The sequence below is a fragment of the Carassius auratus genome, unplaced genomic scaffold, assembly GCF_003368295.1.
Source record: "Carassius auratus strain Wakin unplaced genomic scaffold, ASM336829v1 scaf_tig00215201, whole genome shotgun sequence".
Classification (NCBI taxonomy): Eukaryota; Metazoa; Chordata; class Actinopteri; order Cypriniformes; family Cyprinidae; genus Carassius; species Carassius auratus.
In genome coordinates this window covers 30069-54761 of record NW_020527979.1, presented here as the reverse complement: position 1 = coordinate 54761, position 24693 = coordinate 30069, and the positions used below count along the sequence as shown (strand labels likewise).

General features: G+C 36.2%; 3 protein-coding genes across 10 annotated transcripts; 1 reads left to right on the top strand and 2 right to left on the bottom strand.

Annotated features, from left to right (window-relative positions):
• Nucleotides 1-4131: 4131 nt before the first annotated feature.
• On the top strand, nt 4132-5946 carry LOC113093894 (small integral membrane protein 22-like). The gene is made up of 4 exons (XM_026259466.1): nt 4132-4276; nt 4695-4840; nt 4927-4994; nt 5102-5946. Exons 2-4 carry the CDS (start codon nt 4714-4716, stop codon nt 5147-5149), a joined length of 243 nt encoding a protein of 80 aa, XP_026115251.1. The 5' UTR covers nt 4132-4276; nt 4695-4713; the 3' UTR covers nt 5150-5946.
• Nucleotides 5947-6024: 78 nt separating this feature from the next.
• On the bottom strand, nt 6025-12060 carry LOC113093893 (protein rogdi homolog). Of its 2 annotated transcripts, none has more exons than XM_026259464.1 (11): nt 11983-12060; nt 11327-11398; nt 11153-11238; nt 10937-10991; nt 9528-9608; nt 9274-9369; nt 8177-8275; nt 7986-8099; nt 7831-7880; nt 7602-7728; nt 6025-7020 (listed from the first exon to the last, which is right to left on the bottom strand). In XM_026259464.1, the coding sequence occupies exons 1-11, from the start codon at nt 12058-12060 to the stop codon at nt 6979-6981; spliced, it is 900 nt and encodes a 299-aa protein (XP_026115249.1). In that variant the 3' UTR covers nt 6025-6978. The 2 variants fall into 2 exon arrangements, with proteins under 2 accessions (XP_026115249.1, XP_026115250.1); XM_026259465.1 differs by lacking the exon at nt 11983-12060 and adding an exon at nt 11660-11897 and having other exon boundaries at nt 6878-7020.
• A 615-nt stretch (nt 12061-12675) lies between these two features.
• On the bottom strand, nt 12676-23897 carry LOC113093892 (putative oxidoreductase GLYR1). 7 transcript variants are annotated; one of them, XM_026259456.1, is made up of 16 exons: nt 23807-23897; nt 23321-23357; nt 23032-23111; nt 22783-22921; nt 22121-22231; nt 21712-21795; nt 21377-21430; nt 18070-18120; nt 17891-17964; nt 15880-15991; nt 15679-15789; nt 15487-15588; nt 15243-15405; nt 14983-15165; nt 14525-14649; nt 12676-14271 (listed from the first exon to the last, which is right to left on the bottom strand). In XM_026259456.1, exons 1-16 carry the CDS (start codon nt 23842-23844, stop codon nt 14197-14199), a joined length of 1539 nt encoding a protein of 512 aa, XP_026115241.1. In that variant the 5' UTR covers nt 23845-23897; the 3' UTR covers nt 12676-14196. The 7 variants fall into 7 exon arrangements, with proteins under 7 accessions (XP_026115241.1, XP_026115242.1, XP_026115243.1 ...); XM_026259457.1 differs by having other exon boundaries at nt 14983-15162; XM_026259458.1 differs by having other exon boundaries at nt 15892-15991.
• Between the last annotated feature and the right edge of the window lie 796 nt (nt 23898-24693).

The window sequence follows — 24693 nt, the reverse complement described above, 5'->3', positions numbered from 1 at the left end:
ATTAATTAATACAGTGGTAGTCTGGGTCACTCTGAATACATATACATTAAAGAATGAGCTAACCTATAAGGAACACTTTATATGAATTTTGGAAAATGGGAAAAAGTGTAAGTGCAACAATGGAGATTGATGTTTTGGGTGAATTTGCTTTTAGTTTTCTCCAAAACTATACAGTAAAATGCCTTGAATATTAATACAGTGATAGTGGTCACTCTGAATACATATGACTTGAAGAATGAGCTAACCTATAAAGGAACACCTTTTATGATTTTTGGAAAATGGGAAAAAGTGTGTGCAACAATGGAGTTTGATGTTTTGGGTGAATTTGCTTTTAGTTTTCTCCAAAACTATACAGTAAATTGCTTGATAATTAATACAGTGTAGTCTGGGTCACTCTGAATACATATACATTGAAAGAATGAGCTAACCTATAAAGAACACTTTATATGAATTTTGGAAAATGGGAAAAAGTGTAAGTGCAACAATGGGATTGATGTTTTGCGGGAATTTGCTTTTAGTTTTCTCCAAAACTATACAGTAAAATGCCTTGAATATTAATACAGTGATAGTAGGGGTCACTCTGAATACATATGACTTGAAAGAATGAGCTAACCTATAAAGGAACACTTTTATGAAATTTTGGAAAATGGGAAAAAGTGTAAGTGCAACAATGGATTTTGATGTTTGGGTGAATTTGCTTTTAGTTTTCTCCAAAACTATACAGTAAAATGCCTTGATGAATTAATACAGTGGTAGTCTGGGTCACTCTGAATACATATGACTTGAAAGAATGAGCTAACCTATATAGGAACACCTTTTTATGAATTTTGGAAAATGGGAAAAAGTGTAGTGCAACAATGGATTTTGATGTTTGGTGAATTGCTTTTAGTTTTCTCCAAAACTATACAGTAAAATGCCTTGATAATTAATACAGTGGTAGTCTGGTCACTCTAAATACATATACATTAAAGAATGAGCTAACCTATAAAGGAACACTTTATATGAATTTTTTGAAAATGGGAAAAAGTGTAAGTGCAAAATGGAGATTGATGTTTGCGGGAATTTGCTTTTAGTTCTCCAAACTATACAGCTTAAATGCCTTGATAATTAATACAGTGGTAGTCTGGGTCACTCTGAATGCATATACATTAAAATAATGAGCTAACCTATAAAGGAACACTTTTATATGAATTTTTGAAAATGGGAAAAAGTTTAAGTGCAACAATGGAGATTGATGTTTTGCGGGAATTTGCTTTTAGTTTCTCCAAAAACTATACAGTAAAATGCCTTGAATATTAATAAAGTGAAAGTAGGGTCACTCTGAATACATATGACTTGAAAGAATGAGCTAACCTATAAAGGAACACCTTTTATGAATTTTGGAAAATGGGAAAAGTGTAAGTGCAACAATGGATTTGATGTTTTGGGTGATTTGCTTTTAGTTTTCTCCAAAAACTAACAGTAAAATGCTTAATAATTAATACAGTGGTAGTCTGGGTCATCTGAATACATATACATTAAAGAATTGAGCTATAACTATAAAGGAACACTTTATATGAATTTTGGAAAATGGGAAAAAAGTGTAAGTGCAACAATGGAGATTGATGTTTTGCGGGAATTTGCTTTTAGTTTTTCTCCAAAACTATACAGTAAAATGCCTTGGAATATTAATACAGTCGGATAGTAGGGGACACTCTGAATACATATGACTTGAAAGAATGAGCTAACCTATAAAGGAACACTTTATATGAATTTTGGAAAATGGGAAAAGTGTAAGTGCCATATGGAGGATTGATGTTTTGCGGGAATTTGCTTTTAGTTTTCTCCAAAACTATACAGTAAAATCCCTTGATAATTAATACAGTGGTAGTCTGGGTCACTCTGAATACAATACATTTAAAGAATGAGCTAACCTATAAAGGAACACTTTATATGAATTTGGAAAATGGGAAAAAGTGTAAGTGCAACAATGGATTTGATGTTTTGGGTGAATTTGCTTTAAGTTTTCTCCAAAACTTTTACAGTAAAATGCCTTGATAATTAAAACATTGGTAGTCTGGGTCACTCTGAATACATATACATTAAAAGAATGAGCTAACCTATAAAGGAACACTTTATATGAATTTTGGAAATGGGAAAAAGTGTAAGTGCAACAATGGATTTTGATGTGTTTGGGTGAATTTGCTTTAGTTTTCTCCAAAACTATACAGTAAAATGCCTTGATAATTAATACAGTGGTAGTCTGGGTCACTCTGAATACATATACATTAAAGAATGAGCTAACCTATAAAGGAACCACTTTATATGAATTTTGGAAAATGGGAAAAATTTTAAGTGCAACAATGGATTTTGATGTTTTGGGTGAATTTGCTTTTCGTTTTCTCCAAAACTATACAGTAAAATGCCTCGAATATTAATACAGTGGTAGTCAGGATCACTCTGAATACATATGATTTGAAAGAATGAGCTAAACCTATAAAGCAACCTTTTTTATGAATGTTGAAAAATGGGACACACTGCAATTTCTCGGATGCATTTTTTTATTTGGTTGATTTTGCTTTTAGCTTTCTCCACAACTATACATTAAAATGCTTTGAAAATGAATACAGTGATAGTCAGGGTCATTCTGAATGCATATGATATGAAAGAATGAGCTAACATATAAAGGAACACTTCTTTGTGTAGGAAACTGGGACAGTGCAATTGGTAGAATGCATTATATATATATATAATATATATATATATATATATATATATATATATATATATATATATATATATATATGTGTGTGTGTATATATATATATATATATATACACACATATATATATATTCACACACATATATATATATATATATATATATATATATATATATATATATATATATATATATATATACACACTGAAAATCATGAATATTGTAATTTATAATCTCTAATAAACGATTTAAAATGATTTATGTACAACACAAACGGTTTATATACAATAATGAGTTAAAAATAAGCGAAAGTATAAAGGAAACGTGTGTACGACTGCTTCTTTACATGCATTTTGACTGCTCTCAGCACCCGTACCGTAAGTGCATGATTACACGCGCAAAGGAAAAAAAGTGCGGCTGGCTTGACCGTGTATTTTCAAAGCGCGGCTGGCTTGACCGCAGTGTTCACAGACCATCTGTCGAAGTTCCTCCTTCTTCTGCTCGATCTCTCCGCGCACTTTCCTCTCGATAGCGCGGATCTCCTCCGTACTGTAGCGCTCAAATAAAACCGTGGGGTCTTTAATCTCCGAGACCCGGACAGACTGGGCCGGTACCGTGGCCATCTCTTTAAAACCGAGCAGATAACTGCAGCACTAAAACCCGGAAGCACGAACAGCTCTCCTTCCACGTAAACAACGGGTCAGAGGTCACACATGGAATGAAGCGTGACAGCGACCCCTTTAGTGGATGTTTGGTACTGGACCCTCCATCACAATAATAGCTTTCTTTTTCTTTCTTTCTTTCTTTCTTTCTTTCTTTCTTTCTTTCTTTCTTTCTTTCTTTCTTTCTTTCTTTCTTTCTTTCTTTCTTTCTTTCTTTCTTGTTTTTGATTGTGATCTTGTAGCACAAAACCAGTCAGGAGTATCAGTATTTTATTTAATGCCAAAAATCACTAGGCTGTTGAGTAAAGATAATATTCCATGAAGATATTTTGTAAATTTCCTACCATAATTATATCAACGTTTAATTAGTAATATGCATTGCTAAGAACTTCATTTGGGCATCTAATTAAAGGCGATTTTCACAGTACTAGTTTTTTTTTTTTTGCACCCTCAGATTCCAGATTTTTAATAGTTTGTCTCACCCTAACAATCCATACATCAATGGGAAGCTTATTTATTCAGCTTTCAGATTATGCAATATAAATCTCAATTTTAAAGCATTGTCCCTTGTGACTGGTTTTGTTGTCCAGGGTCACATATTTTTCAATTATGTTTGTTTACCATACATTTGTTACCTGAATCTGAATACATAGCAAATCTAAAGAAATTATGTATTGAATGAAATCCAGGCTGCACTTTACACCCTGTCAGCTGTTTTGATATTGAATAGGGTATGGTGTATTCTCCATGGTTAATATTTTGTCAACAGCACATACTTTATGACTAGATTCCTGTAGTTTTTATGCTATCATCGCACTTCCGCAAAACGATCTCATCGACTGAACAGCCTTCAAGATCTGCGCAGAGCACCACAGCGACAGGTGTACACACCGGAAACACCACCAAAACAGCAGGTGAGAGATCGAGAAGTCCTCTCAAAGATACATTAGGACAGTTTGGGAAATAGAAAATAAGACATATTATTAAAAAAAAAAAAAGTATGTGTTTATAAACGATTAGTCTACATGAGGATGGAGTTCTTCGGCTTTCTTTGAAGCACGCCATTTCTCCCCTGTAATTACTGGTTTGTTTATTCAAAATCTATATACATTTTCGGTAGTTTAGAATATAGTTTATACCTTAGGATTCTCGTGGGGGTTTATTATCACTTGGTTAGCCTACTTTCAGTTCTTTTCGTAGAAAACTAGAAAGAACGACTTCCTGTTTCTTCAGGATGTCGTTTATGGGCATCAGGCTTTTTATTTGTTTTCCAAGCTTCGATTTTAGAATATTCGTGAACAGCGTGTATTCATACAAGGTCCCTCCATTCAGGAATCTTCTTGTGTAAGTCATGGATAAGAACATTCAACAGGATTTTGAGAACCAGTTCAATGATGTGGTCTCAAGACTACAGTCGAAGAACATGTTTCAGTCGGACTGGGACATTGCCTCGTTTGCGGTTTTCTTCATCTTTATAGGTAAGGTAGAATTATGCGAAGACAAAATAAGAAACGAAGAGATGTAATTAAGAATCATTAAGGTGATATAAATTCAATGTCCATAGGCATGGTGCTGTTGCTGGTCATCTTGGTCCTCATCCGCTGCTGTTGTTGCTGCTGCTGTGATGAGAAGGTCAGAATAATGTTACTGGTGTAAACTCACAGATAACTACAGATCCACGAGACCATTAACTTTCATGAGATTTCTGGTGACTGACAGCAAGTGTTTCTATGTTACAGCCAAGAAGACAGAAGGTGGGCATCGACAATATGGCAATGGAGCCGTGATCTTCCACAATCGACAGGCACCATTACTGTACATCTACTTAGTTCATCAGTTATGCCACCTAATCATTATTTATACGTGAACAAGTAAAATAATGGAGGAAAGAGAAATATATTTTAGGTAGATGCTTCCTTATAGGGATGATAAATGCAAAAACCTTTCCCTATTGTGTAAAAATGCTGTTAATATTTACTCAGGAAATCACATGATTTAAATAGCATTGTCCCATTACCAGATCCACTTCATCAGATTTTATATAAACGCATGCTCACCAGGTTTTGAAGACATTGGTTATTTAGAAACACTTTATTGAAGCAATAGCAACTTTCCTGGATGGATCCAGTGCAAATGGCCTCTATTGAAATGAACTTGTTTTTAGTCATTCTTTGAACAACATGTTTTTAGTCATTCTTTGAACAGTATGTTTAATCTGTTCATCTGGAATTTAGCTGTTAAAACTGGTCTTCCCAGATGCCACTAACCTGCAATCTCTTCCTGTAAGTGTTTTTAGTGGATTTCTTTCAAATGCTTGACTTTTAATTCTGAAATTTATACAATACTGTACCTTCACACTGTGTAAGATTTAAAATATAGAGAGAAAAAAAAGGTTAAAATGGCAAACGATTTTCAAGCAGATAAGCAATGCTTTACTTGTGAAAAATCTTACCTTAGAAAACGAGTATCAATATTTGTTTAACTTTTTTATAATGTACCACATTGTTTGTATAACTTTTAGACTTTGTAAACCCAAAATAAATAAAATGCATACCTTTAAATGAACAGCATATAGCAAATAAAATGTACCTTTGCATATTTAATGTAGACATAAGCACTGGATAATTTATTCAGTGTAAATGATATGGGAGAAGAGCAAAAGTGAAGTTCATAATGTTGATAGTATGTTTATTGCACAAAATATTCCACATTAAGCATGAAATGTACATGAAAATAGCTTAGGTTTTACTTAAACGTGAATCAATAATCAAATTAACATGCATGAAGTCAATAAGGACACAAATCAAGTGCATTTAACATGAAATAAATAAAAATGTAACCATAGATAAACAAGACTGACAAAGTAAATGAAGCAGAGAAACCTTTCAGTAATGATCACAAACCCTGAACAGCATCTGAACTAATGCTCGGCATGATATTCCTTTTTCCATCATGGAATGCTGAACGCTGCTCCCTAATCAGCCAGTTACAGGAATGTGTGTAAGTTTAATGGAATATGTTCACTGTTAGCCGTCATTTAGTGTTTATATAGTCATACCAGTTGAGTCACAATGGCAAATACACTACTGGTCATTTATGCACATTCGAAAGCTATGCTTGTGCTTTTTCTGCATTGATGATAGTCCCTGGAATCAGATAATGTTCAAGTGTTACAACCACTGGACTAAAAGGCAAAAACACTGGTCTAATGAGTTGAAGAGGTCTCTCAACAAATCAACTGGAGCATTGTGTATTATTAGCATTTCCTTGCTAAAGCCTAAACACACAAAGATGAGGTTAACTTTGATATAGGCAAGATTACTGACAAACGGTCAACACTGACGATGACAAATACTGCAGAAACACAAAAACACGTCACTGAATACCTTCATCTGAAGACACTGTCGTTTCAAATGAATGAATTCAGCTTGTATACTACATACACAGCGCACTCTACTTCGACTGCAGAACACATACTGAACAATAAAGCACACAAAATGAATAAATACATGGTCATATAGTCACAATAGATTATTTCAGGGAGCTTGTTCATGGAATTCCTTGTTCCTAGTGCATAATAATTTAATCAGATTTATTATCATTGGTCAGTTATAGCTTAAAAAGGTCTGTAGTTCCAGAAACTAGAGAAGACAGAAATCTGCAAATAAAAGGAAAGAAATGAACATGTGAATTGATCATCTGTTTAGATCTGCTCCCAGTGTCAAAGTTTTGCTTTGTGTTTTGATATTTGAATTAGTCTACCGGACGATCATTAACAACAATTGGTGAGTTCTCCATGTTATGATCCACATTTTACACTACAGTTCAACCTTTGGGTTAGCATACAGTTTTTGAAGAATGGAGTAATAGCTGCTGAAAATTCTGCTCTGCCATCAAATAAATAATTTACACTTATAATAAATATATAGTACACAATAATATATATTATTGTATTTTTGGTCAAATAGATGCCGCCTTGGTATCAATTATGGTATGAGTTCAAATTTGAAAAAAATCTTAGCAACCACAAACATTTAAATAGTTGTTTGACTTTAATTTCACATTCACTGTTCTAGGTTGAATAATAATTTAAGAAAAAAAATTAACTTTTATTATCGGACATACTTTAAAGAAATCTCTGCAAATCATTGTCAGCAATCCTAGTAATTCAATTAATCAAAATCAATTCTTTTTTTAGGTATTAGAATGTCAAGGTAATTAATCTTTGGCCACACCCACCTTATCTTTGAGCTGCTGACAGAGCTGCAGGGAAATGGTGAAAAACACCAGCGTGTCATTCAGCCACGGCACCACACACTCCACCTTATGGACGTGGCTCACCTCGAACTTGGTGTTGTTGTATTCGCTTGAGGACAAAAATCAAATGTGCCAAAAACCCATTATGAACTCTAGAAGACTGACTGCTGGTGTTGCAGCATGAAAACAAGGAAACGTGATGAGCACTTACAACATCGCTCCAGGATTATGCAGCACTGAGCTTCCTGCAGATTTGAAGTTCTGACAACAAAACAAATAAAGTGCATTTTAAAACACGCATGCATTCTTGTTAAGAATAAAAGTAAAAAAGGTTGTTTTATTCTTCCAGTGCCGATGGCTTGATACCTTAGTAGTGTTAGGCTGCAGTACATGTAGTTGATACACTGTCAAACACAGTTTACTGAGATTGATATAGAAGTTCACCATCACGTCACCAGGCATTGGAGGCGTGAACATTTTCTAGAAAGAACAGGAAATATATTCACAAGAGCACATGGAGAATCCACATTAAGATGAAGTGATGATCCCAGACTAACCACTAGACCACTGGCTGCGAGCTCAGGAAGCGTCATGCTGGCCGGGGTCGTCAGTCTGTTTCTGGCTCGGCTCAACTGAAGCATTACTGCATCCATCAGCTGAAACACCAGAGGCATGCCACTAAGAGCAATCTCACTTCACATACAGTACCAGTGAAAATGTTGCCTGTAAGGAAAGTGTTACTACTGCTGAGTAACCTGTAGCCCAAAACATCTTTAAATATACTCATGTAGAGCTCAATTATGCACATATATACACGCGCACACACACATATGAAGAAAACCTTGGGCCAAACATAAGAAGGTTCACGAGTTCACATCTACGTATATGAATTCAGTAAGGTTATGCGTATTTGGCGTGCTGTCCGGGTGGAGGGCTCCGAGCTCGGGATGTGGCCCGAACCCAGAGTGCTCCCCCCGGTTGTGGTAAGAGTAGATGGATCTATAGTGAGGAGAAATGGGGTGGAGGAGGGATGCTGTAAACTGTCAATGAACAGAGGTAGGTTCTGCTGTTATTTATGCCTTGTCATGAGTTGATTACTGATTGGTCTCCACTTGTGTTAATCAGGTTAATGAACTGCGACTGCTTCTCCCGAACTTTGTTATAAAACTACATTTATTGAAAGACTTAAAGCTTGAAGAATTTGGATTAATGAAAATACTCGTAAAAATCATTCAGAGTAACCTTTTATAGTGAAGTTATCTTTTCTGTTGGACTCTACAGTCATATATGGACTTTGTTTTTGTTTTTTTAATTTTGTTTTAAAATTACAACAATCTTTGGTAGCATTTAGTACGTTCACACTAGCATCGCACGCGTATGCACACACACACACACACACACACACACACACACACACACACACACACACACACGAGACAAGATGGAGCACATAAAAAAAAAAAAGACAGCCAATTTCTTAAAAAGAAAAAAACAAAAAAAACTTCTTAAGTAAATATAAGAATTGATTAAGAATAAACCTGTGTACAAAGGAGGAATGTATTTGTTTTCAGAAGTTTCCTATATTATTTTTTCAGAAGCTTCTTTGTGAATCTGGCCCCTGTACATCAACTTTAAATGTTTGTGAGATACAAACCTTATTGACTTCAGCCCCTGTTTTGAAGGTGTAGCTCTCATCACGGCTGCTCAATAACTGCAGGGCCTGATTCACATGGTTTCGGGCATCCTGAATCTGAGGAGGGGCAAGATGCTTTTAACAGCGCTTTTTATAATAAATCAGACCCCCCAAAAATATTATGTTGAAATGAGGCATTTTCTTATTGGTTTGGTATATTCATTCATTTTTTTGAGAGAGAGAGAAAGAGTGAGTGAGAGAGAAATAAACATTACCTGCTGCAGTTTCCACTGTTTATCATCACGGAACGCAAAATGCATGACTTGACTGCTTTTAGCGACTTTAATATTAATATCCTGAAAAAAAAAAAAAAAAAATTAATCTTTCCATTTTATATAGAATCTAATAACAGTGAAAGTAAACAATGAGCTCAGATAAACTGCACTACAAAGAGTCATTGCACTTAGACTGGATGAGATAAAGATGATTTTGTTAAATACAAGCCGCGTCCCAAATGACACACTATGTACTTAATCAATCAGTGTAAGAATTCCCCCTCCCCCTTCACTATGTAAATAAAGCTGGGGTCTGTTTCACAAAGGAGGTTAAGTGAAAACTTGGAGTATGTTAACCCTGAAATGAGGCAAACTCTAGGTTTTCTGTTTCAGGATGGGAGGTTTGTCAAACCCGAGAAAGCAGGGTAAGTCAAGCCCATTTCTGAAAAAGAGGTAACTTATACTCAAGTCAATTTACCATGGTAAATTACTCTATGAACCTTACCTGGTCAGGAGCAGGTTTTCTTCGATAAACCCAGAGTTTCTTTCAGTCTCCTCCCCCTTTTTAACACTTCATTGATGCACGCTGGAAAAATGCTCTTCTTACTAAGTGTTTTCTTTGCCCCCCCCCCCCTCCTCAAGTACAAATAAATATTTAAAAAAATAATAAAATAAAGATTGATTTTCTATATAAGAAAATTATATAAGATACTTAGTCTTGTTTCCTGTATATATAATCATATATAATCATTTACAATCTGTTATTATTGCATCCTGTTAATGTATAACAATACTGAGGTGCAAATGTATCTGCCAGTATAAAGTATAACTAGCATCTAATTCTTATTTACACTTAGCCTGTTGCAAAGAACTGCTACTTTAACATGGTAAATAGAATATATCACGATTTTCATTGTACATTTTTTTCTGCCATGGTGAATCGTAATATAGGCTCTCCATTGATAATGGCTTTTTAAAGTGGTGGTTCACGCGCTTAACTCAGAGTCAGTCAATTTAGAGTTGATAAAACCAACTCATTTCAGCTGTTCTGTAACTGAAAACTCAGGGTAAGTCAACTCAGAGTTCAAGTTTAAACTCAGAGTTGGTTGAACCTCCTTAGTGAAACGGGCCCCTGGGCCTGTCAAACATTATTATTGGGGTTTTTTTTTGTTTTTTTTTATCTCCATTATTTAAGTGCATTATCCAGACATTTAAAGTGCACTTTTTCCTTTTGGGAATTTTCAGTGTGAACCCCGAACAAAACATCATTAAACACAAGTACGTGATTTGGGATGCACCTATAGTCTTTTATACATTTTTAAAAAGTCCAGTTGAAGTACCAGAAGCAAAGCAGTGCCATTCGCGCTGAAAGCTGACTTTATTTACATGAGGCTGTGAAACATACTCACAGCTTGAGTCAAAGCTTCTCCTTGTAGTGTCAAAACCCCTTTCACCTGGTCCATCCTAAATCAGATGCAAATTAAACAAGATTTTAAAGTATTTCTATACATCTTCAGGTGTACTGTACACGTTCCCATAAAACTGTAATAACAAAAACCATACATTACTGTATACTTTAAATCTAAAATGTTCCAAACAGAAGAGTTTCATTTCACAGCACTTACGTTGAGCTGCCCAGAATGAAGTTCTCTTGTTTCAGTTGTCCTTCACAGAGACCTGGAGATGGCACTGAAAAACGCCTTGATGCCTCCTTCGGTGGAAGCAGACAAATAACATTATAAATGCACTTTTTTTGTATAATAATGCAGAATGATTGTGTAGTGAGTATCTGAAGATACCTTCAAAATTTCTTGCAGCTGTTTTAGCACGGCATGGACCTCTTCTTTCAGCAGCCAATTAAATTCCTCCTCCTAAAGCACACACAAGTTGTACATATTGCGCTTAAAAAAATACATTTCGTCAAAAATGTGTTGAAACGCATCATGACTTCATCATTCTGCCTAATGTTTTATTTTGACTTCCACAGAAGAAAGGGAAGTCTGAAAGCCGCAGACAGGACAGTCACCCTTCATCACTTTTACTCTCATTTATTTAAATCCAGCCGAAGTCAGTGCCGCCTTTATTTTAAACAAAATAGCAAGCCAACAACATAAAGGTGCGTAAATTCTAACCATTTTTTTTAAATATCCAGTTAAATCTGAATTAAATCGCTCGGTATGGTGCAGAAACAGCAGTCAGTATCAGACCAAAGTAACACATTAACATCGATGGATAAACTGAACAGAGCAATGATGATAAAGACAAATCACAGTCACGATTGTTTAACCATCTACACTGGGATGCATTTAGACTTTGTCCCACCAGCTGCTCTGCGTGGAAAAGCAATAAACACCTCTGAATCTGCAGCGCACCTGATATCTACCTCAGAATATGTTTTGTTTATAATCAAATCATTCGTCTGTGCAGCAGTGTACTGCAGAGATCAGTCTCTCACCAGCACAGTCCTCTCGGCTTGACTCGCGGCCGTCATCTTCACTAGTTCAGAAAGAGCAGAGCGCTCCGCTCCGAGCATCACAATTCAACAAAACTGTGCTTAATCTGATGAAAATGACCCGAGCAGTCCCCTACTTAGTGACTCGTGAACAGTTAGGTTTGATATACGCCTCCTTATTCTGTACTTCCGGTTTGTGTAACCTTGAAATCTTCCGGCTTCGAAAGGACAAGATTAAATTTTTCGTTTATTTTTATTTTTTTAACGACGCCAAACATTATTTGAAAATGTATTTCTATTAATATATGTAAATTAAAAAAATAAGTAAAATACACCACTTTGTGTGTGTATATATCTGGCTTAATGTTATTTTAGAATCATTATATTCTTATAGCTTTTTAATTGCTTTTAGCTTCATTTTTCATATAAATGTCACATTTTTAAATGTTGTATGCATTTGTAATTTTATCAAATTTCTTTATTTAGAAAATATTTATAGGTAGTATTTTTAAGTTTTATCTCTGGATTTGTTTTAATTATTTTAATACTTGAATTGATTGCTTATGTTGTCCTTATTTGTAAGTCACTTTGGATAAAAGCGTCTGATAAATGACTAAATAAACAATATCATAGCATTGCGCTTTTGTTTCATATATGCACTAAGAATGGATATTAGGATAATAATAAAAAAACAGCTGGACACTCGGTTTGTTTATTCAGAGGGATCAGTTGACCGCACAAAAAAAGAAAGAAAAAAAAGATAATAAATTTCACATTTACATGAAATTATAAATAACTCCAACTATAACACCAATACTTTCCTTGCACAACTGGAATCAAGTCGTCAGTATGTCATTACCAGCCCCGAAAATCAAACCATTTACACCAAATAAACCGATTCGCTAAGACAAAAGAACAGTCTACAATATTAAGACAACAGATGATTAATAAATTCAGTAGAGTCAAAATGAAAGCATGTTATTTCCATGTATTCAAACAACCCAACCCTTTGATGGGGATATTTACAAGAGTCCTTAGTAACTCGCAAAATTCGCTCATCCATAACAAAGCACTTCAAAGTCCTGTTTTTTTTTTTTTGCATAACGATTTATAAAAAATAAATCACCCTGTATTTGTTCAGAGTTAAAAAAAAAAAAGGCCAAATTATATGCCACTGAGTTTACGGCTTTTGTAATATCACTTAAAATTAACAAAAGCAATCATAATTTAGGGATAAAATGCCGCTTAACTTTAGCTTTATCTTTTATGAATCATAATGGTAATTAAAAAAAAAAAAACAGATCCCTCTGCCAGCAAAACATGAACATCCGATTTAAAAGAAATGGCCAAATAAAGCAACTTAAAATGTCTTCAAATTTATATATTTTTTTTTCACAACAGCTGAAAGACTTAAATGATGTGAAACCAATCTGTCTGTAAAATAATCAAGCTGGAAATCAGAAACACCTATTGCAGAGGTGATAGCCAAGACTCAATAATGGAAAACTTTGGGATGCTTTTCAGCATTAATTTCATTGTAAATGAGAAATCATTTCAGTATCTTCTGTGTGATCACTACACAACCAAATGTCAAAAAATTTAAATACTGCATTTCTGAAAAGGCCATAAAAAAAAAAAAACTAGTTGACAGGTGATCTCCAAAACTGAGAAGGAAAAAAACTAAAAATGTACGGCCAAATTTCACCTGACATGATGGTGATCTTTCTTTGAGAGATAAAATAAATAAATACATCTATCTTATGTGGGTATTAAGGCAATGCAGTGGCTTTTTCTTTGTCGTGCTCCTTAAGCCTGTTTGTGATCAAAAGTTCATACTTCACAGATTTCTGAACATCAAAAATTACAACGTGGGAATTCATTTGTAAAGTTACGAATGATAAATAAAACCCCTAGCATCTTCAAACAACACTGCATCGTATGCAGTAGCCTTAAGGAAATGTGGATATAATACACTGCACATTCTATCATAAAATAATCACTCGAGGAGAGTTTAATAACCTCCCACAGAGTAGACGTGCAGCTATATTACAGTCAGTGCAATGCTCAGATCAGGCTGCTAAAGAGATCCCATTAAACATGGGAAAACATATCACTGGTGCCCAACAGAATTCATCAGCAGAGGAGAGAAAGACAGAGGGAGAGGAAGAAAGAAGCAGGCGAGGTTTGTGGTCCAGGACGTAGAGCACATCGACAGGATTAGTGAATATAAGCTCTGTAGACGGCAGACATGTCATTGTCCGACTGGTCCAATGCTTTTGCTCTCTTGTATACCTGCAGAAGTACAGAATAATGCATTACTTCAAACGGAAGCATACGCCAAAATTACATACAATTCACAAAACGGGAAAAAGACTATTAAATATCCATATACTACAATTAAATATGTATATTACCATTTCAGTTCAGTTATGTGGTTTACTTTACATTACTATTAAACTGCATTACAGAATTTGAAATACATACATTAGTTGCTCAATCAACAAAGTATCAATTATGGCCAATCAGTTACCAAATGTGTCTTTACCTCATTTGCAGCAGCTGCCATTGGTGTTGGATGATTAACCGAATCTCCCATTGAAATGGCTAACCGCAGATCTTTCTGAATGTGTTTCAGGTAGTAATCAGGTTTGAAGTTGCCCTGCAAGATATCTGAGAAGAAACACATCAAATGTTAGATAAACTCAAGTCTCGTGTCATTTTAATAGATCCAAAGGTTACGCTGTCATGCTGCGTTGCCTCTAGTTTCTAATAGTCACCAGTTTCCATTTAAGTTTTGCAATGCTCCTTGCGCAATAAATGAAAATTTGTGCAATAAATGACTAAATAGGCATTTGGGTGGACACCGTTTGACATTGGAAACCATAGGTTATGATGTCTAACCAGCGCCATGTAACAGAAAATGTTTAAATGGCAGGAAGATTCAAAAGCAAACTCAAATCTACCAACACTACCAATCTTAAAAACGTTAACAAGAAAACCTACTCTGGCATTTCTGGTCCACAAACGTGCTTGCCATTTGTCCGTGGCAAAGAATATCCAAGAATGTTTGCTGCGACTGTCCCGTGGCCTGCGCCAAGGTCAATCCCTCTGCGATGGTCGCCATGAAACTGCCTTGAACCATGTTAATGATCAGCATCATTCTGGCAGCATTTCCTGCTTCCCCTGCTTTGATGGAAAAGAAAGTTAATATGTGACGTGAAAACATCTACCTCGTACACAGCGCGAATGAAAGGCTGTAGTACCTATGAAGAAAGACGTCTTCCCCATTGCCTGGAAGCAGCTGCTACAGTCTTCATAAACACTGCGGTCTCCTGCAGCAACAATGACCAGCATACCGTCATTGGAAAGCTGCTGGCTGCCCGAAACCGGAGCTTCTAGGAATCTGCCGCCTCTGGATGTGATGACCTACAGATTCAAATGAACCTTAGTAACGGACTTCCCCTGGTAACTTCATGAAAGTCCCATCTGGATGATGATGATGGTTACCTGTGCGAGCTCCATGATGGTTTCTGGATCAACGGTCGACATCTCTACGTAACATTTGCCTGGTCTGATTCCCTGCAGGACTCCGCTAGGACCTAACACAAGCTGAATGGACAAAATACTGTACATGTAAACCCAAGAAAGAGCAGCTTGACAGATCGAAGAAAAAGAGCTATTTACAAAACATCGACTTACATCTCTGGCAGCTTTTGGGTCTGATACACAGGAAAATGTGATATCACACATGGACACAACTTCTGCTGGTGTTCGTCCTAATCTGGCACCTTCTTGGATGAACAAATCACACTGGAAAAATGAAAGGAGAAAAAAATAAAAGGTTAAAAACAAGCCATTCACTCACTACTGTAACGTCAGAAGCAATCATATTGTAAACACCTTTGATTGTACCTTTTCTGCGGTGCGATTCCAAACGGTCACAACATGCCCCATCTTCAACAAATTAGAAACCACACCACTTCCCATCAGTCCAAGTCCTAGGAACCCTATCCTGTAGTGAAAACAAAATAAATATTTTAAGTACTGTCAACATACCATTTTAAGTGAATGGTTTAATAAACATTAGTAATGCCCTATGTTTTTTTGATTTAAAAAAAAAATAAAAAATAAAGTTCACAAGAGTCATTTGTTTGTGAATCAAACTACACTGGTAGTGTGCTGCATGGGGTCAGGAATCGGAAAAAAAAAAAAAACATTTGCAATATCGCCTATCGATTCATTTACACTTTTTTTTTCCTCTTCATCTGTGAGGACCAGACCTAGCAATCTGCCAGGACCTTGCTCCAAAGTTTGGCTACATTTGCAATCAGAAGCTAAAAAAAAACTAAGTATAATATTTGTCTGATTTGTCCTTTGACGCATGTGTGATCAATGTTGTGCTCACTTGGTTCGTTCATGCAGGGTACGATCACATCTGTATGATTCGAACCTTTGAATTTGCATTCGCGCTGCCGTTGAACTAAAGAGAGCAGCTGTCATTGGTCTTTTCAGCCACACAGTGCCATTGTTTCAAACATTCAAATCACAGAAGTACTGGGATAAAAGTTTATAGTTCAGATATAAACTGTCCAATGTGTATAGTTGTGGTTCAAATAAGAGTAAATCACCTTTTAAAAAGTAATTTGACACTTCAAAAGAAGATTTATCGATTTCATTGTTATGCCAGTAGGTGACGAAAAGGGGCTGTTAAAATGTAAGTCTCTTAATCGTACAAGAGATCTGTTCAAGAGCGCCGATTCATCCAGTAATGAAACAAAGTACATCTTGAGTGAGTCATTTAATCATTAATTCATAAATGACATGTGATTTTGTTTACAGGGTATACACAGGAATCATGGAGTTAAATTTAATACATTTTAAGACTCTTTGCAAACAATGAGACCTCATCACCACTCCAAGTTTTAATCGGTTACATCGGCGACACAAACTTAAATTTACATTATATTGATTGTGAGATAGCATAACTTTGTGATAACTCATTAATACAACAGAATTCAAAAGGGGGGAACCAAGCACAAGGTAACAGAGACTAAACAACGCAACCCAAGAAACAAAAATTAGACCAATAAACAACGAGTTAACGGGGCAATGAGCGTAAACACAGTATATTACAAAAAATGTATGTCACTCCAACTCTTATAACTTTATAACTTATAGCTTTTTTTAATGACAAACATCTGACTGGTCAGACAGTTCATCTGTGATTACGGAGCGCTCGATTTGATTTAGACTTGACAGTGTCTGTAATACTGCACCTGATCGAGTCTGAATGATCATGGAAGGTAAAATAATGATCACAACTATTACAACATTTTAACTGTGCATGCCCAAAAATAAAAAAAAAATATAAAAAAAAACAACTGCCAAAAGTAGCACTGTTACCATGTATTTATGTAGCCTGTTGATTTTTGTTCATGGTATTCGGCTCCAATAATTGGTTTGCAAAAAAGACACAGGATAAATATTTGATATCATTATTTAATCGCATTGGAACTGAAAAGAATCTGAATCGGGATTGCTACAATTAAGTGCTACCCAAGCCTAGTAGTGCACTTGTTTTTCTGAATACAGCACAACACAGTGGCATCTACAGGACAGGAAGCAATATACGAATGCAAATGCAGACTATAATAATAATAATAATAATAATAATAATAATAATAATAATAATACTACAACAACAACAAAAACCCTTCCCTGAGATCACAAAAAAACTAATTGAAAAAAAAAAAAAAAACGTGTCAATATTACATTAAATATGTATTAAATTGGAAATGTCTCAGAAACTACAATGATATTCCAGATTTGTAATCTCAGAACCTCAATGTGGTCTCAGACATTTGAACTGGCACATTTTCTGACCACTGAAAACATGATTGTTCCTGATTACCTTTTGTCTGTAGGTGTGATGCTGCCGTTGATGGCTGTGCTGTCTGCTGCTTGAATAGATGTTGATCTGGTGTCCTTTTCAAGAAGAAAACGGACAATTATTAAAATGACCAATGCGGGCTGGCTAATTAGTAGGGAAATGAAGAAACCACAAGCTGTGTATTCCTAGACGGCGCTCACCTCCTCGATTATCTTTAAGCGTTTGGTGATGGGCTCCATTGATGAAGCTGGCTGTAAGGGAAATGGAGATTTCCTTGTCAACCAAAGTCAATTCAGCAGATTCATTTCAGATCGTCTAGAAACAGCAAACAGTCTTGCACTCAAAGGATCCTAGACACACATTTATTGAAAACACCAACTCCAGGTGGAGACCTTTTGGCCCAACAGTCACAAATGATCTTAAGTGCATGTTATTCACTGCTCTGTCGGCTTCCAGTAAAGACTGCACTTATATTATTATCCTCTGCTGTCATGTCACACAGCTCTTTCTGCCCTATCTGATGTGAGAGCCACGAGTGAGGACAGCGTTAGGAACTGAAAATCAAGTTATCGTGCTCAGCCACATGCTCCGTTTCAGTTTAACTGAAACTCATACAGGCTGATGCAGCCTAAATGAACATTTCTGAGAAAAACCTCTTAAGATCTCAATGTCTCCTTTCTGGAGATCTAACTTTAAGATCAATTAGTTTCTGAATGTGGTGCTTTTAAGCAACAGGACAAGCAAGAAGGAAATGTTCCTCTGAAGAGGAAGTGCCAAGAGGAAAGGAAGAGTCATTTAAACAGTTTGTTGGTATAACTGGCACATGAACAGAAGCACAAGAGTATTCTGGCTGGGCGTCTTTGCTGGCTGAAAACAAGCTTTTCCGATACTGTTTTTTTCCTCCAATCCAATCAATTATTCAGACACACTAGCATGTAACAAACTGTGCAACCATAGGCAGAGTTCAAAATGTACTTCTTTGTCCCATCTATGCCCATAAATATTTTAATGCCTATTTATTTATAATATTTCTTTTTATAAAATATTATTTTTGACCATAGTTTGCAGCTCACAAGTGCTGTGGCATAACAAAACTATTTCTTTTTGCTTTCTGACAGAATTGTTTTGTCTCTCAAGTCTCTAATACCCACAAAGGCTGCATTTAGCTGTACAAAAATATAGGAACAGTAATACTGTGCATTATACTTTATTACAATAAAAAACTGGTTAGAATACATCTTAAAGTATCATTTATTCCTTTGCTATATTTTCAGCACTCATTACCCCAGTCTTCAGTGTCACATGATCTTCCTGAAATAATTCTAATGCTGATTTGCTGCTTTAATTTGCTTGGGTACCATTTTTAAATCATCATAAATGTTGAAAACAGTTGTTGCTGCTTAAAGGGTTAGTTCGCCAAAAATGAAAATGATGCCATTAATAACTCACCCTTATGCTGTTCCAAACATTTAAGGCCTCCTTTTATCTTCGGAACACAGTTGAAGATATTTTAGATTTAGTCCGAGAGCTCGCAGTCCCTCCATTGAAGCTGTGTGTACGGTATACTGTCCATGTCCAGAAAGGAAATAAAAACATCAAAGTAGTCCATGTGACATCAGAGGGTCCGTTGGAATTTTTTGAAGCATCGAAAATACATTTTGGTCCAAAAATAGCAAAAACGACGACTTTATTCAGCATTTTCTTCTCTTCCGTGTCTGTGTGAGAGAGAGTTCAAATCAAAGCAGCTGGATTTCCGGTTCGCGAACGAATCATTCAGTTCACCAAATTGAACTGAATCGTTTTAAACGGTTCGCATCTCTAATACGCATTAATCCACAAATGACTTAAGCTGTTAACTTTTTTATTGTGGCTGACACTCCCTCTGAGTTCAAACAAACCAATATCCCGGCGTAATTCATGTACTCAAACAGTAAATTGACTGAACTGCTGTGATGAACACCGAGCCGAGCCAGATAACGAACAATAGACTGACTCGTTCACGAGTGAAGAACCGGTTCTGTCAGACATGTCCGATTCGTGGACCGAGGAGCTGATGATACTGCGCATGTGTGATTCAGCGTGAAGCAGACCGACACACAGGGCGTCTGAACTGAACTGATTCTTTTGGTGATTGATTCTAAACTGATTCTGTGCTAGTGTTACGAGCGCGGGTAAACCGAAGGCTTGAATCAAGGGCAATCATCGCAAATGACGCCATTACATCGAGCGCAAAAGAACTGGTGAACCGTTTTCTTCAACCGGTTTATTGAATCGAACTGTCCGAAAGAACTACTGGTGATCCGAACACCGATGCAACCGGTTCTTCACTCGTGAACGAGTCAGTCTATTGTTCGTTATCTGGCTCGGCTCGGTGTTCATCACAGCAGTTCAGTCAATATACTGTTTGAGTACATGAATTACGCCGGGATATTGGTTTGTTTGAACTCAGAGGGAGTGTCAGCCACATTAAAAAAGTTAACAGCTTAAGTCTTTTGTGGATTAATGCGTATTAGAGATGCGAACGATTAAGTTCAATTTGGTGAACTGAATGATTCGTTCGCGAACCAGAAATCCAGCTGCTTTGATTTGAACTCTCTCTCACACAGACACGGAAGAGAAGAAAATGCTGAATAAAGTCGTCATTTTTGCTATTTTTGGACCAAAATGTATTTTCGATGCTTCAAAAAATTCCAACGGACCCTCTGATGTCACATGGACTACTTTGATGATGTTTTTATTTCCTTTCTGGACATGGACAGTATACCGTACAAACAGTTTCAATGGAGGGACTGAGAGCTCTCAGACTAAATCTAAAATATCTTCAACTGTGTTCCGAAGATAAAAGGAGTCCTTACATGTTTGGAACAGCATAAGGGTGAGTTATTAATGACATAATTTTCATTTTTGGGTGAACTAACCCTTTAATATTTAATAACCATATAAATATTTTCAGGATTCTTTGTTGAACAGAAAGTTCAAAAGAAAAGCATTTATTAAATATTTTGTAACACTATAAATGTCTGCCAGTTTGGGTTAGATTAATGTGCCCTTGATTCATAAAAGTATTATTTTTTTTCAAACAACAAATCTCCCTGATCTCAAACTTTTAAATGGAAACTGTAAATAATTATCTACTTCAAATTCTGGATAAAAAAAAGAAACTAAGAAATGTTCATTTTGGACCCTGGCCACAGCCGAGAAAAGACCTTGAGCAAAACCATAGCCAAAAATAGTTTATAAACTGCAAAGTGGAGTACGTGTCAGCTCACAATCTCAGAGGATCAACCAATAAGCTTGACGTTTTCGGTTTCCTTTAGGTACAAAAAAAAAACAAAAAAAAAACTCTGCCATGCTGCAGATTCAGACAACTAGCATCGCCAGAAGCAGTTTGGGGGAGGATATTATTCAGAAATTATTAGAACAGCCATTGTGTGCAATGTGCAAGAGATAGGGGTAAAGTTACACTAACTAGAAAATCATTCAGCATCCCAGCAAAAGTCTCCTTACCTTCTCAGACTGGCTGAGCAGAAAGTGATGAAAATGTGGGTCATCCTTTACTGGCTATAATGGAAGAGAGTTAAATTGGAAACTATTCTCCAAAGAGACTTACTGACCTGATAGTTATTTCATCTCCAACTAATTACAGTGACATGGTGAGAGGTGAGATTACATAGTGAAGGACAAAAAGTACAGTAAAGGACACCAGCCGTGCAGCTACTATGAAGAGTCACAGCTGTAACTGCACCAAAATCAGCCAGTGGGTACGTCTTACTGATACCTAAAAAAACAGCATATGTGCAGATCCCATAAAAGTGCAGAAGCAAACTGTGAATGTAACCTACACTGCTCTCCCATTTGAATCCTGATACTGTTCCTGCGACCAGCCGTCGTACAGAGGATGGCTCTGGGTCAGAATCAGTCTGTTCCTTAAGGGAAAGAGAGACACATTCACCGTGTGTACAGAAGGGCTTCATCTCATCAAACAAAGCCCTACAATAGCTGCATCTAAACCCAGTCAAAATATGGCACTGGTCATACTGCAAAAATGGCATCAGTCTCAATGAATGGGTGGGTTGCACTTGAGAGAGCCACCTCTAAAACATACAATTGTAACCTGACTCCACAGCAGGTGCAACAGCAAATGGCCTTAGCAAAGGACTCTGATGAAGCTGACAAAAAACATGTGTGGTTATGACCTAACCCTTGCCCTCCACAATGGTATTTAATGGTAAAGCAATATCTTCCATTTACCTTGTCCGACGAGCCACCCTTGAAGGCATCTTCATCATCTTCTTCAATGATCTTCATTGGTTTAGCTGCTTTACGCCCTTTATCTGACTTGCTTTTGTCATCGGAGTGTGTCTGTAAAACAAGGTTCACGCAACACAGGGAATTATTTCTGAAATACTACCTGGTGAATTTCGAAGAACCTGTCTATACCTGGTACCAATGCAGTTTGGGTGTCAATAATAAGTAGCAACATAAAAGAGGGGTGTAAGGGGAGCCCAGAGGTTAATATGGAATTTACCATCCAAAAAAAAAATTGTTTAACCAACATTTTTCTCAAAATATCCAGCTGAAAGTGAGATTGAACATAATAACATGTGGAAAAAAAACAGTTTGCTGATTTTGTGATATGCTTTTAAACGCTGGCATTGTGAGCAATGCATATCCGATCTTTAAAATCTGATCACAAGGAAACATTAATGCAGATTACAATCAATTAACAAAATGATAACCCTTTAGGTCACTTTCCGATTCCTTATAATCTGCATAACACAAGGTCATTTTGTACATGAACAGTGTGACAAAATTAGAGGAAGACACATTTAAGATGCAGCCACAAAACATTGTGTTCAGATCAAAGAAAAGCCATGGTGGGAACAAGAGCACAAGTTTGTGAAGATACTAACCTGATCTTTCCCCTTGGCCTTCTTTAGGTACTCCTCAACTGCATCAACAGCCTGCTGGAAGCGCTTGCCTTTGTTGATCTTGATCATCTCCTCTTTGTGAGGATGGTAAGGCTTCAGCTGCTCTACCTTTATCCAGGCGCTGAAAGGGCGACGCATATCAAAAGTCAACATCTGCTTGGTTTACACTCTCAAATCCTATGCAAACAAGAGGAAGTGGTGGTAAAAGACTACGGCTGTCTCTGTACTCACTGATCTTCAGTTCCAAAAAACTTGACAAAGAAACATTTTTTGCCTCTTGGCTTTTTCAGATCCTTCGGAGGACTGACGATCTGAAAACACGAGGGTTAGAGATCAGTAAATGTGACAAACCAGCGTTTAATTTGAAGCATTCTTGCTTTGATTGAAAGCAACCAAAAACGCTTTCTAGATAGCTAACTTAAGTCAGCTCGCTAGGTTTAGAAAACATCCGGCGACCGCGACCTCTAGATGCAAGAGCCTCAGAAAAACAACATGAAAAAGCAACATGAAAAGATCTTACCTTGCCTGGCCAAGGTGGATAGCGTCCAAGCTTACCCCTGAAACACAAATTGAGACGACAGTTTAGTATTTTAAATCAAACGCGACAGGACTGAGCGTTTATTAACTGAAAGATCAAGCTAGCTAGTGTAACGTTATAGCAAAACCCGTTTCGACACCATCAGCAAACTGCACCGAAGCTTGTATTAAACTCACTGTTTATATAATTACACACCTAAACTTTAGATGAAACCCTCATTTAGTGTTAAACACACTTAACATAACGTTAGCGGATTAACCTCAAAAAGCATATAAAGTAATCGTTAGCTTGTGTGCTAAGCCTGCTGCTCAGTATTTGGCTTGACGACACATAAACTGGGCCATAAACACGATTTTTAATAAAACATTTTATTGCACCCACGACGAAATGCTTTTCGCGTGCACGAAAGATAATTTAACCTTTTGACGCAAAATTAAATCGTGTAAAGTTTTTTTTTTTTTATCTTACCAAACCAGATCCCCGATCCTTAGATGCACAGTCGCCATCTTAAACTGTTGGTGAGAAACGTCGCACTGAATGCAGGGAATGAACACACCCACTACACTTCACCCATCTACCCCTGCGAGGAAGCGACGCGACAAAACCAGTTCGATCTCGTCGCGTTGACAGGCTTTAACGTCGTTGTAGTTTCGCTCGTCGCTCGCTAGCACTGACCTGCCTCATGTTATTTTTAAACAGCAGGTTCTGGAGAAGTTATACAGAGTTTAAGTTTCTCCTGTGAATTCAGAGAATACCAACTCGGAGAGAAATATGAATTTACATATTTCTTCACACTAAACAAATAAATAAAGGTTATTCTTTGTCTAGCTATTTGAAACTTTGGATAATGCTTGGGAACAAATTTATCACCTGATGCTTGGTGAAACTGAAAAAGTGTTAATATCATTTGTAAACACATTTTACAAATATTTGATTTTGTCAAATTATGTAACAATTTAAATTATGTAAAAAAGTGTGAAATTATGTGATGCAAAAATGTATTTGGGAGAAAACGTTAGAAAAATATTGAGCCTAAAACATAGGACATTTTATTCTAAATATGTATAAAAATGTAATTTCTGATACTAAACCCAATACATAATATTTAAGATGTCATGGAAACAGTGTTGGATAAGTTACTCTAAAAAAAGTAATTAAAATATTACTAATTACATCTTCAACAGTGTAATTAGAATACTGTACAAATAACTCTCTCCAAAAAGTATTTAATTACTTATTACTTTCTAAATCAGTTACTGAATTTTACAGGATAGACACGAAACGGTTCTTCTAATTCTTCTAAATAAATAATAGATATAGGCTACATAAATTATTCTGGTCACACTTTAGATTTG